This window comes from Centroberyx affinis, unplaced genomic scaffold, assembly GCF_046629955.1.
Source record: "Centroberyx affinis isolate AG114_WGS23_722 - 3 ecotype Tasmania unplaced genomic scaffold, CSIRO-AGI_Caff_v1 ptg001029l_1, whole genome shotgun sequence".
Taxonomy (NCBI): domain Eukaryota; kingdom Metazoa; phylum Chordata; class Actinopteri; order Beryciformes; family Berycidae; genus Centroberyx; species Centroberyx affinis.
The window spans coordinates 185,254-199,458 of record NW_027279589.1 but is presented as its reverse complement, the minus strand read 5'-3'; the positions used below and the strand labels follow the sequence as shown (position 1 = coordinate 199,458).

The window sequence follows — 14,205 nt, the reverse complement described above, 5'->3', positions numbered from 1 at the left end:
TTGGGTTGTGGACAAAACAAGACATTTGAGGACGTCATCTTGGGCTTTGGGAAACACTGATCCACATTGTTCACCATTTTCTGACATTTTATAGACCAAACAACTAATCGATTAATCGAGAAAATAATCGACAGATTAATCGACAATGAAAATAATCGTCAGTTGCAGCCCTAGTCTACTACATCTTTACAGTTTTAGCTCATTGTGGTCATATAACTGCTCTATTTAGTCCGTTTACGTAAAATCCATGGCAAGAATACACGCACAAATTCACCAAAACACAATGTTAAAACATACATACATGTGCGCACACATACGTATATTTGCACACACGTACAGCACAGGGACATCTCATTTTTTACATATTCCAATATTTGTGGATCACTAACTGAAACACAGCCAACGGAATGTGTTGACGTTATTCTAACAGCCGAGCATGGCCGTGTTGACGCTGCTGATTTTATCAAACTGTCAGTGCTGTTTTGGCATGAAAGTAAATGGAAGATGGCGGCTTTGGAAAACTCACTGCCTCGCTTCTTTTGGCTCAATTCTTTAGGCAGAGTGCGCTCTACAGTTGAGTTTCACGGTACGGTGTAAGATACGATGAAATTTAAACATCCCAATTTCCCCCACAGGGATCTTTTAAGTTTCATCTTATCTTACATGGGAAGCTGACAGTTTAAGAACAAACACCACAATGAAACTGGAGAAAGTAGTGATAGAAAAGTCAGTGGTAGTAGAAGAATACTGTAATTAAGCAGGTGCATAAAAATAGCGGTTTCCTGCCGCTCACTCACCCTCCTGTATGCTTAGGCCTGTCTGGCTCCGGGTTCCTGTCACTGACTCCACCTCTTCCACCTTCACCAGCACCACATCTGGCTCCTCCTCCTTATGCACGGCTGCACACTGCAGACACAAACAGACCAGACAAGACGGTGGATGTTACTGCACCGCAGACACACGCAACGGGATATGACAACGCAGAATGTACAAAGTCACTCATTGACTTTTCACTGACTCCAAAAGTCACTGAGTGCGGTTGAGGAAAAGCTGCGAGGGAAAATGTAAGAAAGAAGAAGAAATATTTCTTGTCGGGGTGTGAAGCCCTCTGAACGGATCCACTGATACCAATGCACATACAATTCAAGGCGAATGGTAAGCTGCTTTTGAGTGGTGTATCCCATCCTGTCCATTAAATTGTAGGGGAAACACTGCTGTAATTTTGTGTTTTTAAAAAAAATTTGTAACTTGTACTTTTTGTCAGAGAGAAACATTTGGTTTTAAGTAGAAGAGCTGATCTATAATCAGATTTGCCTTCCGGGCCACTTGTCCTCACTGTTTTTGTTGTACCATTTGCTCCTTGTCAATTTTGGAACCCATCGTCTATCGGTCTGGCGACGATTAGACTCTGGGGGCGATGACCAATATTTTGAGGTTTCCGGTGGAGCCAGTGGACATCCAGGCCAAGACTTCCTCTTCCGTGCGCTGGTCATCGTTTAGCAACTTGAGACACGAGAATGGAGTTGGAGTTGATAGACGACGTATCATATGCAGATATCTGTTTATAGAGATTAGCCGAGATGTCGTCTGGACCTAAAACACCTACAAAAAGTATGTTTGTGTATTGTGTGGAGAAATGTTCCATTCTCGCATCTCAAGTTGCTAATCAGACTGTAAACAATGACCGGCGCACGGAAGAGGAAGTCTTGGACCGGATGTCCGCTGGCTACACCGGAAACCCCGAAATATTGGCCATCGCCCCCAGAGTCTAATCGTCGTCAGACCGATAGGCGATGGGTTCCGAGATTGGCTCCTTGTTGACTTGAATTTAAAAACATCTCAACTCAAAAGATCTGCAATTTTTTTTCTCTTCTTCCAGCATTTTTATATTTTTACACATTCCACCTCATCCAAAAGTCTCTGTTGGGAGGAAGATCCGGAAACTGCGAAAGCCACTGGAGTAAACTAAAGTCACTGTCATGTTTCTGGAACCATCTTGAGACGATGTCGTCTTCGTGACATGGAGCATTACCTCGCTGGGACGTATCCATTTCAAAAAAGGTGGACCGTGGCCATGAGGGATGCACGAGGTCGGCAACGATGTCTAGGTACGCTGTGGTGTTCCAACAATTTGGTACAACTTGACCTAATGCGAGCCAAGAAACCATTCCCCAGCCCATTACACCACCACCAGCAGCCTGTACTGTTGACACCAGGCAGGATGGACCCATGGCTTCATGGTGTTTACACCAAATTCTGTCCCGGCCATCAGCATGTCACAACAGAAACCAGGATTCGTTGAGCCAGCAGCTGTTCTTCCACTATTCAATCATCCAGCTTTGGCGATCATGTGCCCACTTGTAGCCTCATCATCTTGTTCCTAGGGGACAGGAGTGGAAGCCGTGGTTTTCTGCCGTTGTAGCCCGTCCGCTTCCAACGTTGGGTTCTGAGATGTCCTTCTGCACATCACTGTTGTACTGAGCCGTTAATTGCATACTTCCCCCCCTCAGGACTGCAGCTGCCTGGATGTGTTTTGTGTATTACACCATTCTCTGTAAACTCTAGACAATACAATGTAGAAAATCCTGGGAGGTCGGCAGTGTCTGAGATGCTGGAACCGGCACATCTGGGACATTGTATGTATCATACATCTTGCCTATTTTACATCTAGTCAACAGCAACTGACCCTCTTGATCCTGTCTGCATGAGTTATAACACTATTATGCTTTATTTATACGTGACTCACTGTCTAGAAGAGTGAGTAAACAGACACTGAGTGTAGATTTCATTCTGTAGAATGGTACTTCCTTTTTAGACAAGGACTCAAATGGGTGATTGCTTGTCATGTTGGTGGTCGACACTCTTCGGTCTGGGGGAGATTCAGGCCCATGACTTTTGGATGCCTTTAGTTTGAAAATAAGTATTTCTTGTTGTTGTGTCTACTCTGCTCTCCTTACTGCTCTTTAATCTGAATATGATCAATCTTCCCTCATGGCAGTACGGAAGAGGATTAGGGCCACGTGAAAAGTTTGAGTTCTGAGTTCAAAGTCAGAATTCTGAGATTAAAGTCAGAATACTAAGAAAAATGTCAGAACTCAGACTTTTTGCAGACTTCTGATTTTATTCTCAGAATTCTGACTTTGAACTCAAAAAAGTTTCACACGTGGCCCTAATCCTCTTCCGTACAGCAGCAATGAGACTGGAATTAAATCAATTTGAGTTTCAAAATAACAAAACCTTCAATTCAGAAGATGGTCATGAAATAAGACTTTTTAATGGTTTAAGGAACATATTTTATTCCCATAAATGAAAACATTGTGCACATAAAATGTGAAACATTTGAGCATAATATTAAATAACCCAGTACACACTCAAGGGGAAAGGTCATCAACTAAATGCTTAAGTTACGTATCACAATGCACTCTTAAAAAATGTCCTTACATTTTTTTACCATAAAATAATGGGATAATTTCTTCCTATGGTAATACAATTCCAACATTCAACAGCCATTTTTACTTTTGTGGCTTGTAGAAGAAGGCCAGGGGAAAAAAGATACACTTATACATCGCAATTTGTTTTTATTCTGCAAATCCTGATATTGATACTTGTAACTTCCGTTATTCTACAGGAGATCAAGTTTTGTTTTTAACTTTTCTAAAAGACTCTGCTTCTGTAAGTGGCGCTCTAGCCATCATCTGACTGCAACTTTGAGAAGTACGGAGGTCCCACTTGACCAAACTGCATCTATTCAACAGTAATGGCATGCACAATTAAGCTGTGCCAGCAAATGTCAAGGCAGATGTTTTCCGTAGTGAAGTCTGATCGAACTGAGCCTGCTTACTAGTGTGTGTGGTTATGTTCAATTCAAAGAGTTGTGTAATTTTAGTGTACTACAACATACATAAGTGTGCAGTGTTTACATTTAATTTGCCCAATAAAGAGGAATGGTAATGGGAATATTAATATTAGCCTCAATTTGAACCCTAATCCGTAATCAATAATGAACATGCTCATATACCACAATACTCAAATGAAATTACAAAGACAAGGTCAAATTTAAAAATGACCATTGAAGCCAGTATTGTGATGCATGCATTTTAGTTTATAAGATACTGTATATTTTAACCTTAAGCAATAAAGACTGCACCAAGTACAAAACTTGCTTTTCAAACAGCTGTGTTCCATTGTTCATTGGCTCATGGACCCTTTTTCCTCATACTTAGCGTTATTCTTAAGCACTGTCTTGAAGGAAAGGCCTATACTGTAAATCAATTTTTTCATGTGCATAGTACAAGTATAATTTATAACCGTGACAAAAAACAAGTCACTGCATTTCACAACCGTTTTTACAGAAAAGTTAGGCTAATGATACTCTAACATACTAACTGCGAGTCCAACTTTGCTGCTCAAAGCTAACTTGAATGAAAGCCTTATGTGATCTACTATGGTCTCTCTTTGCTGCTTTTAAAGGTCGCCTGATTGACATTATGGATGTTACATTACAGAGGCTACAAAATATGGATGCTTCCATACTTGTGGCATAAGTTTCACAATAACAACTTTGTTGCTACGGGGGTAAAGGCTGAGGTGGTTGGGGTGGGGGAGTGGTTGTTAGTCAAGTACTTCTGACTCAATTTTCGATTACTTAATGACAATTACACATTAACAAGTGTCTGTTATGGGAGTTGTAGGCTATAGTTTGTAGATGACTATTTCGGACGCGTCACATCCTTAAGGGTAGCTTTTCCACAATAAATGGTTGCAAATATTTGCAAAAATATTTCATATTCATGCAAGCCTCCTTCATATTGTCAATACCAATCAGTGTTGAACTTGAAGTTTGCAAATAATATGCCGTCTCCCAAAGAAACCTGTCCATTTCATGTCACATCCATAACGCAAATAATTTCCTATGTCTCAGCAACATGTAAATATAGTTCTGAATTTTAAGGTACTGTCTGCACTATCCCTGTGTGGTTCTGTGAAAACATACAGAAATTGATTAATTTCTCCTCAAATAATACATTCTCTGATGCATTTTGTTTGTCAATTCATGTCCAAATGTCACATCCGTAATGCTGGAATAGCCCTTTTGTGATCTAAAAATATTGTTCAATTATGTTTTTCCTAAGCCCCCATTCCTCAAGCTGTTCCTCTGAAACCTTCACTTGACCCTAACCCTATGTAGATCTTGTCACACTAAGGGGAAAGTTTAAGTTTGTAAGAAGTCTTATCATCAACCCAGTCCATATAATCCTTCAAAGAGCCACTTCACCTCAGCATTTTGGTTGTTTGGGTACTGGAGGCATAAATTCTTGCCATGTCAAAGTGCCTCAAAACCATTTATTTGAAAAATCATGTTTAAATCCCTCTGCATAGTGAACTGTAGTGCGAAACATTTAGAAACCTGTTTGGAAGGCCTTGTTGGTAATTTTCCAAAGAGCTTGCTTTCAGTCCCACTTGACTGACCACTTGACTAGTTGACTGACCAACTACTAACAAAATGCTAATAAATATGAACAACAATCTCTCAGTGACCAAAATACTGGAGCAATATGCTTTTTTAGCATGTCTGAGAAGACTTCTGGCTCTTGATATGTGACTTGAACTTAATTTTTCTGAGAAGTGGTTTTTAGCCCTTACATGGAGTAAAATTGCAAACCGCTTATAAAAGCTAGCAACTTTCATGGGCAACTTAACAGGAAGGACTCTCAGGACATGATGAATCAGATGGCCTTAAAAACTGAACTTGCTCTTTGTGCTTCAATTTCTGCAGGACTACTGAATACAGTTGCCTCAAAAACAAGTTAGTAGGGCTATGTAGCATGCTTTCTAAACAAATAAGACTTGGGTAAGAGGCCTGTTTGTCAGGTTACAGTCACACTGCCCCAATAAAGTACCGCAGGTCACTGTACTTTAACATTAACTGTGCTTGTATCTCTACTAGACTATTCTCACCAAGAATATGCAGGTTTTTGTTCCAACAACACACTGCAAAAGCTAATTTCACTCATTAGGTTGAAGGTGTGCTAATCAGTGAAAGCAGCTCCTGTAGTGGTTGGTTGAAATGAAAAACCTGCAGTCTCTGGGGTCACTTTAGATGATTAGGTTGTAAATTCTGTGACTTGTAATACCGTAAAAAGTGGTGGTAAAGAAGTGGTTCAACTTCAGAATTTAACCAAAAGTTGCAACAGAACTGAAAATCCATATAAGAGATTGCAGACAGAGAGTAAAATAAAAGAACACATTAGGGTGCCATGGCAAGCAACCACAACAAGGTGCATGCTCAGAAGTATTCAGAATGAAAGACAGCTTAAGTCACTGCAGTGTATTACCAGTACTTGCCTCCAAACAGCTACAACAGTTTCTCCATTTAAATACTGAATATATGAGCGACTTTATAAAAGTAATGTAAATGGGGAAATTCATTTTTATTAATTAAGACCAACAGTGTTTTTTCCTAATATTTCTGTTCAGCAGAAAGCCATTTTTCCACTGCTGATACCGAGGCAAAAGTATCAAACTTTGGCCAATCCCAAAGGAGCAATATGACCCATTTTACTGAACGTAGGCTTCAACCGTCAGTTTCAATCATGGTTCAGATAGATATGAAATACTATGCATGAAAAAGGCAGAAAGTCAGTTAGTATTTGAATTTAGTATTGGGGAAATTCTCAGATACTGATACCTTGTTTTGCCCTGACATCAGCCTGATATCCGATACAAGTATGAGTGCATCCCTATCCGCTGCTTCAAAAGTTTCTCATTTGTCGTTACCTTTAGAGTGAATGCAAGTCTATGAAGTACTTGGGTCTAGACAGTGACAGTAAAGAGAGTTTTTAGCGTCCACAAATCATGACACAACTCGATTACTACGCCCTAAATTAACAACAACACAGTTCAGTTCTGTGCCCAGGTCTCCTCTTCCATATAAATGTCCGGGTGGCTTTTCTGCTGGTGCATTTTGAGGTTCCTTATCCAGGCGAATCCCTTCCCGCACAGCTCGCAGCTGTACGGTTTCTCCCCGGTGTGAACCCTCTGGTGCTTCTTCAGGTTCCCGGCCTCCGAGAACATCTTCCCGCACGTGGAGCAGCGGAAAGGCCTCTCCCCCGTGTGGATGCGTTGGTGGATCTCCACCTTCTTGGGCCGGTTGAAAGCTTTGCCGCAGTAGCTGCAGACGAACAGCCTCTCCTTGGGGCTGCTCCGGTGGCCGCCTCTGCCGGCCGGCTGGGACGAGGGGAAGCTGTCACTTAGGCCGGCGGGGGTCCACCCGTTGACGCTGGAGGAGGTCGACGGGAAATCGGCCGCCGCCATCGAGTACGAGCAAGACGGCCTCTTCCCTTCGGCCTCGTCCCCCAGGGCCTCTTCGAAGAACTCCTCGACCAACGAGTTCGCGCTTTCGTCGTCGTCGCAAAACACGTCGAACTGCGAGCCGCCGCCGCCGCCGCCGCCGCCGATAAGGTCGATCGTTTCCTGTTGTTCTAGAGGAGGGGGGGTGTGAAGCAGGGAGTCTCTGCCCTCGACAGAGGCACTGAGCTCAGACTTAAGGAGAGGAGAGGAGCCACTGACCTCCGCTCCTCTGTTGCTGCCGCCGCCGCCGCCGCCGGGATGCCGGGTCCTGGTGGCCTGGGGCTGGGGGAGGGGGGCCGAAGCCGACTGGGTGACCTGCTGCTGGAGGCTGGGTCTCGGTCCTCCGCCTCCACGAGGGCCGCACTCTACCACTCCTGCAGAGAGGGGACATGGGGTAGGGTTGGTGAATAAATGCACAACTTGACACCGATATAATCTGAGTCTCTCACTTATACACAATGACATGAAGTAAAATTCACATTGACATGATATGTTAAAGGGATAGTTCACCCAAAAATTTTAATTCAGTCATCATTTATCATGCCAAGTCAAAATCGGACGAGTGTTTTTTTTCTTCATACAACTTACCAGGAGTTCGCCGGGCTCACTGCCGGTGAAGCTGTCCTCCAAACAATTGCCATAAATGGTAAAATTTCAATTTTTTCCACTCTCAGAAGACTTGGATTAAGCTGCATGAGCTGTATGGATTAACTTTATGGACATTTTTTGCCCTTTTTGAAGCCTAAAAGACTGGCCCCCATTTGCTGCAATCATTTGGAAGACAGCTTCTCCGGCAGTGAGCTTGGCGAACTCCTGGTAAGACGTATGAAGAAAAAAACACTCATCCGATTTTGTACTGGCATGGGGATGAGTAGATAATGACGAATTTTAACTTTTGGGTGAACTATCCCTTTAATGCCTCTCGGCTTCGCATACAGTGCATTCACACATGGAACTAGTGGTCTTGTTTGCGTGTGGGGTTAGATTCACACACACCAAACGGGAATCGGCCCATGTGCGTCTCAAAGCAGTATCTCACTCACCATCCTCTCCTATGAGCGGCACGTCTTCCTCTATATCTTCGTCTCGTGGCATGTCTCCCTCCATCTTCTCTTCCTTCACCAGCATCGGCTCCGGCTCCACCAGCTGCACATCTGGCGACTGCAGGAAAACAAGGCAGGTTTTTTTTTTTTTTTTTTTTTTTGCTTAGTCAGCAATGCCCTGCTACAAATACAACCTTCTGCTGTTCGCCGCACTGGAGCGTTTGGGGGTTAAGTTCCTTCACAAGGGTAAAAGATAAGAGTTTCATTTGGCACCAGCTGGATCTCAGAGTTGCACGGAGATGGGACATTTAGAGAGGAAAGAAACCCAACTAACCAAAGCTTCTAACTCTCCAAAGCTTGCTTCTCAGATCCTGGAACGGTTCAAGAACAACACAAAAACGCAGGATATGTTTTGTTTTCATTTTCGTTTGGTCAAATCAGGTCTTCTGGCGTTCTCCTAGCTTCAGAGAGACGAAAAGTAAAAGGCACTGTCCATAAAGTTGTTTTACAAGTCAGCAGGTTTGCATACAGAGCTGCGGTCCGAGAAAACAACTGGTCAATGTCACACACACTGACAGATTCAGTGGAACATGCAGGAGAGACGAGCAAGTCTCAGTATATGGTTATCAGAGTCAAGAGAAATCACCTGCATTTAAAAGGATAATTCATCACATTAGAGATTAGGGCTGGGCGATATGGTTGAAATCAATATCATGATAATAATAAGGATTTTTCTCGATATCAATATATATCACGATATGGTTCATGTATGCAAAATCACGTTAAATAATCAAATGAATGTTCATCTCATTGAACCTAATGGTAATGTTAGGTGTGATGTCAAACAAAACAGAAATATTCAAATAATATTCCTACCATACCTCATTTTATGAGAGTTTTTAAGTAAAATTTGCTTGTCGTCATCAATTCAGACAGCAGAAATGTGTGTCACGATATTAAAATATCTTCATATCATCACGATATGATTCCACTGAAAGACGATAAACGATAATATTGAATTATCGCCCAGCCCTATTAGAGATGCAACAATGTACCAGTTTTGAGGTGTACCGTCATTAAAAACAATAACAGTTATAGTATCGCAAGCATTTCCTTTAACATCGGGTCCACTGTTAAATACCGCTCTTTATTGAGGCCGAGGAGGAGCGCACTGGGGAAAAAAAAAAAAAACAAGCAGACGGTGTCATGTTCATCTCTTACTCTATCCAACGGTACAAGCAGCAGGCCTGCTGAACTGCAACGGTGTATGTGTAACCACTTATTTGCACTGAATGAATATCAATAATGTGATTTGTTAAATTGCTACAGGAATGTCATTGTGTTCATGTTTACATCTGCACTATGCATTCTTCCTGTCTGACATGGCACCACCAGCCTCATATTTACCTATTCCTGTGATAGCCTGTTACATTTTTAGTCACATAATCATAATCTGCAAGGTGAACGTGCAAATTTCATTTTCCCAAGATAGTAGCCTACCATTTACATTTTGCCACCTTTACAGCATAATATTGTCTTTGATAATGAAATGTAAAACGCCCTATTAGAGAGTGCAAAACCATATAAGGTAAATGACATATCAATTATATTTTTGACACCATTATTGCATAATCACATGAAACATATCTATGCAGTTCGGGAAATACGTTTCAATTTTCCAATTTGCATCATCATTTGAATAAAGCTAAAAAATAAAGCATGCAAACCTCTGTTTAAATGAAATGTCAATACTAGTATAGGAAATGACAAATGCAAGTGACATTATTGAATTTTCATTTTGAGCCAAAAACTGCACATAGCCTACAAGTGGCAAATTTAAATTCAAATGTAGGATTACATGGCTATTTTACATATTACATTTCCATTTGAATTATGCATGCGATACGCTTCCATATATATTGGCCTCAATGTCGATTTAAGTGGTGCTATGAACTGCTTTGCTGGTATATGTTGATATTATTATTTATTATTAAGTAAATTCAGTATACTCAAGGTTTGATTTTTTTTTTATAACATGTAATATGTATTTTTTTATCTGGATGTATTCCATTGTCTACTGTAGTCAAGTGGGCAAACATTTCAAAATGGCAATTTAGAATCCATGTATGGAGTCGCGTACTGTAGATAATCAGGATGAATCGAGAATGAATGCAGTACAGGGTGTGCAGATATTATGGCTTTAATGTAAGCTAAAGTTGGAACTATTAACTTTACTCAAATGATGTGACGCTCTCAAAAGAATGTGTTCCTCGCTGGTCGTAATGTGGCCTTTGGCTAGCAGGTGTCCTGGTTAAACCCTGTGCTCAACATGGCTTTGGCCTCAATGAAAACAGACGCATAGATAATGCCGTTTTGGATTCTTTTAGGGTTTTACAGTCAAGCCAGGGGTTTCTACTTAAAGTCTGTCTGAAGTGGCTACATGATGTGATATTTCAACAGATGAATGAAACTTAAAGAGTAACTAAACCCCAAACCTGACAGGCACCAAAGATCAGCCAATAGCAGATGGCAATTTCAGTAGCAGGCTTTTTACCATTAGATGACAGGCTTTACACAGATTTGGGTCTGGGGTTTGGTTACTCTTTAAATGTTAGAATGGTACTGAAAAGTGAAAACTATATACCGTGACAATTTTAAAATATCTTGGGATATGGTAACATCAACACTACTCAACGCTAGTGTAAATTAGGGCTGAGCGATTTTGAAAAAATATCTAATTGCGATTATTTTGACTGATATTGCAATTGCGATATGATTTGCGATATTAGAGGGAATGATCTTTTTTACATCATTATTCTCATTTTCACTGAAAAACGTATTAAAATGATTATGGTGTGATTTTTGCGGGGATCTGTACCAAACAAAGATGTTTTCTTAAGTCTGTAGAATATGATGTGTAGGCCAGGACATCTCTGCAGCACCACAATATTTCATTTAAAATGCTATTTTCACACACATTTCACCTTTAACAAATATTGCGCCTCCTGTGATTTGAAAATTGCAGTAGGCCATATTGCGATTTCGATAAAATTTCGGTTAATTGTTCAGCCCTGGTGTAAATGCGCACCAAAAGATTTGGATTTGGGCTCCTATGCTGACAAGCTCCACATGCAGGAGGATGCTTGGCAAGTTTCATCCCATCCCGTCTTCAGCCAACCACCGGCCCAACCCTCAACTACTGCCCCGACTCTTTTGTTGTAGACTTACCTTATCCTGGATGGTGTCAGAATGGATTGGCTCGCTGGTCCCTGTGGCAGCTCCGCCAGGCCACAAACCCACATCCATCTCTCTTGCAAACACGCCACCTATAGAAACAAATACAACCGACTATGTATAAACATTGACACTGCACATTTCCAAGGTCAGCACTTACAAAGGACAGGCATTTTCAATGTCAATACAGTGGAAGCAGAGATGGGAAAATATACACCAAATTGATATTGTTACAAACCACAAATAGTTGTCTTCCAAAAACAGTATCAACATAAGAAAAATAAAACAATATTGTTGGAAAGGAGTGCATTCAATCAAATTGCAGTTCTCTTTGAAACAACTTTGAAACAGTGATTTCTAAAAACCACGAACAAAAAACAATCCTACTCATAGTTTCATGCAAATAAAAAAAAAAAGCGATTAACAAAAAAGAAGCCATGGTAAGTAGGCCAATTAGGGGTTTGTATCCATTTGTAGGGGAAATGCTATTTAACCTAATTTTTCATTTTTTAACTTTCCATGGCCAATCTCCCATGTACCTGTTCAAATGTTACATTTTTTTATGTTGAGTGGCGGATTCAAATGTCACATGTATTGTTTTGGCTCGCTGCAACTACCAATTGGGAATGATCCAGTGTGGGAATTATTTGGGTTATTATTCCTACAAAGACAACTACACCTACTAACAGCTATGGCTGACATTAACACACCTGACAAGTTGCAAATAAGGTTTAACAAATTTCCATAACATTTACAATACTTGTTGCATATAGATGATTTTCATGAACTTATCCAGCAGTTGAAAACCAAATTTCCTGACTTTTCCAGGTTTGCTGTGACCGTGGGATCCCACAATATGTCACAATTTCACACGGTCTCCATCCAAATTATATTACTGTTACTTTGTAATGACATTGTTAAATTGTTGTTTACATTCTAGCAAGCCAATGCCATTAAAGATTTGTGTCTCAGAAATAAACACAATTCTGCACAGTCCTGCTTTGTCATTGAACTTTTATTTATTACATCATATCTTGGTTGTAGTGAATCGTGAACCCCATATCGTGTATAGAATCTTGTATGGTTAGATAAGCATATCGTCCCATCCCTAGTATTTTTCTCTTAAAAACATTTTTGAGTTGTGGAATACAAAAACACTGTTCTCAGATGTGTTTTGTTTGTTTATTTTCTTTTGCAAAATAAAAGTTACAAAATACCCAACAGTTACCATGTGTCTATTTCAAATAAATGTATTGGAGAGACTCAAGGAGTAGATGCATAATGGAGATCCAAATTTGTCCACACCTTCAAATTATGAATGATTATCCTACCATCAGAGGCAAGGCTGTCTCTGCTTCAAATATTAATCACAGGAACCATTAGAGGGAGGGATGCTAATGACTTCCACCACAGATACCATTATGAACCATCAGCTTTGCTAATGGTTTCCAAAAGATACCAATAGGACCTACTGATTTCCCATTACAAATGGACCAGGTAATTTCCAATAGACAAATATCAACAATACAGAAATTCCCAATCCCAAAACCAGTAACCCCATGGATTTCTAATACCCGCTACCATTTTTGTATACTGTAGGTGTACCTGGGTGTGGCTGTAACTGGGTTGTAAATTCCTAGCATTGCACCAGTGTACTGAAGCACAAGCTACAACACATACATGCTTTAGCAAGTTAAACTTAAGGCTTTTTAAACCCTTTCCGATGTAAGTTAGAATCAATTTAAGATCTCTGTTGCCACACAAATTAAACATGAAATGTGGAAAAGACAAGTAGACCTATGAAAATATGATTCAGTGTGACTTTTTGAGGCATTGGCAGACACATGTTCAGGTAGCAACATTGTTTGCAAAATGGATGTGTTAGTGTTTTGAAATTAAAACCTTCATATCTCACTAGGTCTGGGCGATATATCAATATTATATCGATATCGTGATATGAGACTAGATATCGTCTTAGATTTTGGATATCGTAATATGGTGATATGGCATAAGTGTTGTCTTTTCCTGGTTTTAAAGGCTGCATTACAATAAAGTGATGTAATTTTCTGAACTTACCAGACTGTTCTAACACAGGGAAGGAAACCCTGTCTTTGTCTATTTTGATCAGTCTTGTTTTAATAAAAGTGCTTGAGACATCTCACATGTGGCTTTGACTTACAACTGAACATTTAGCCCACTTCGTAGAAAATACCGAGATATATATCGTGTATCGCCATTCAGCCTAAAAATACCGAGATATGATTTTTGGTCCATATCGCCCAGCCCTATATCTCACTAAAGAAGCGACACTCTGAGAACACAGACACTTCTAAAACTTCTGGAACTGTATTTAAGACTGAACGGCCACAATGAACTGAAGACTTTGAAATGAGCTAACTCAGTTTCATATATTTGACCTGTAGACACCCTGGGCATAATCCATGATTTGTGATGAAGATGGGTGATACATTGTTTTTGTTTTATATTCTGGGTTCTGTGTGGATCTAAGGCTTGCTAAATCTGTGCCATTTTGGTTTTACTCTTTTTTTAAAAGTTGCTTTGTTATTACATGGGAATC

General features: G+C 40.4%; 1 protein-coding gene across 1 annotated transcript in view; it reads right to left on the bottom strand.

The window, feature by feature from the left end:
- LOC139646996 (zinc finger protein 721-like) overlaps positions 1 to 14,205 on the bottom strand; it is an 81,523-nt gene that overhangs the window by 18,494 nt on the left and 48,824 nt on the right. Inside the window, exons 3-4 of the mRNA XM_071522816.1 lie at positions 6,904 to 7,198; positions 798 to 906 (exon numbers count right to left, since the gene is read on the bottom strand). Coding sequence (XP_071378917.1) covers positions 798 to 906; positions 6,904 to 7,198 — 404 coding nt within the window. The remainder of the gene's footprint in view (positions 1 to 797; positions 907 to 6,903; positions 7,199 to 14,205) is intronic.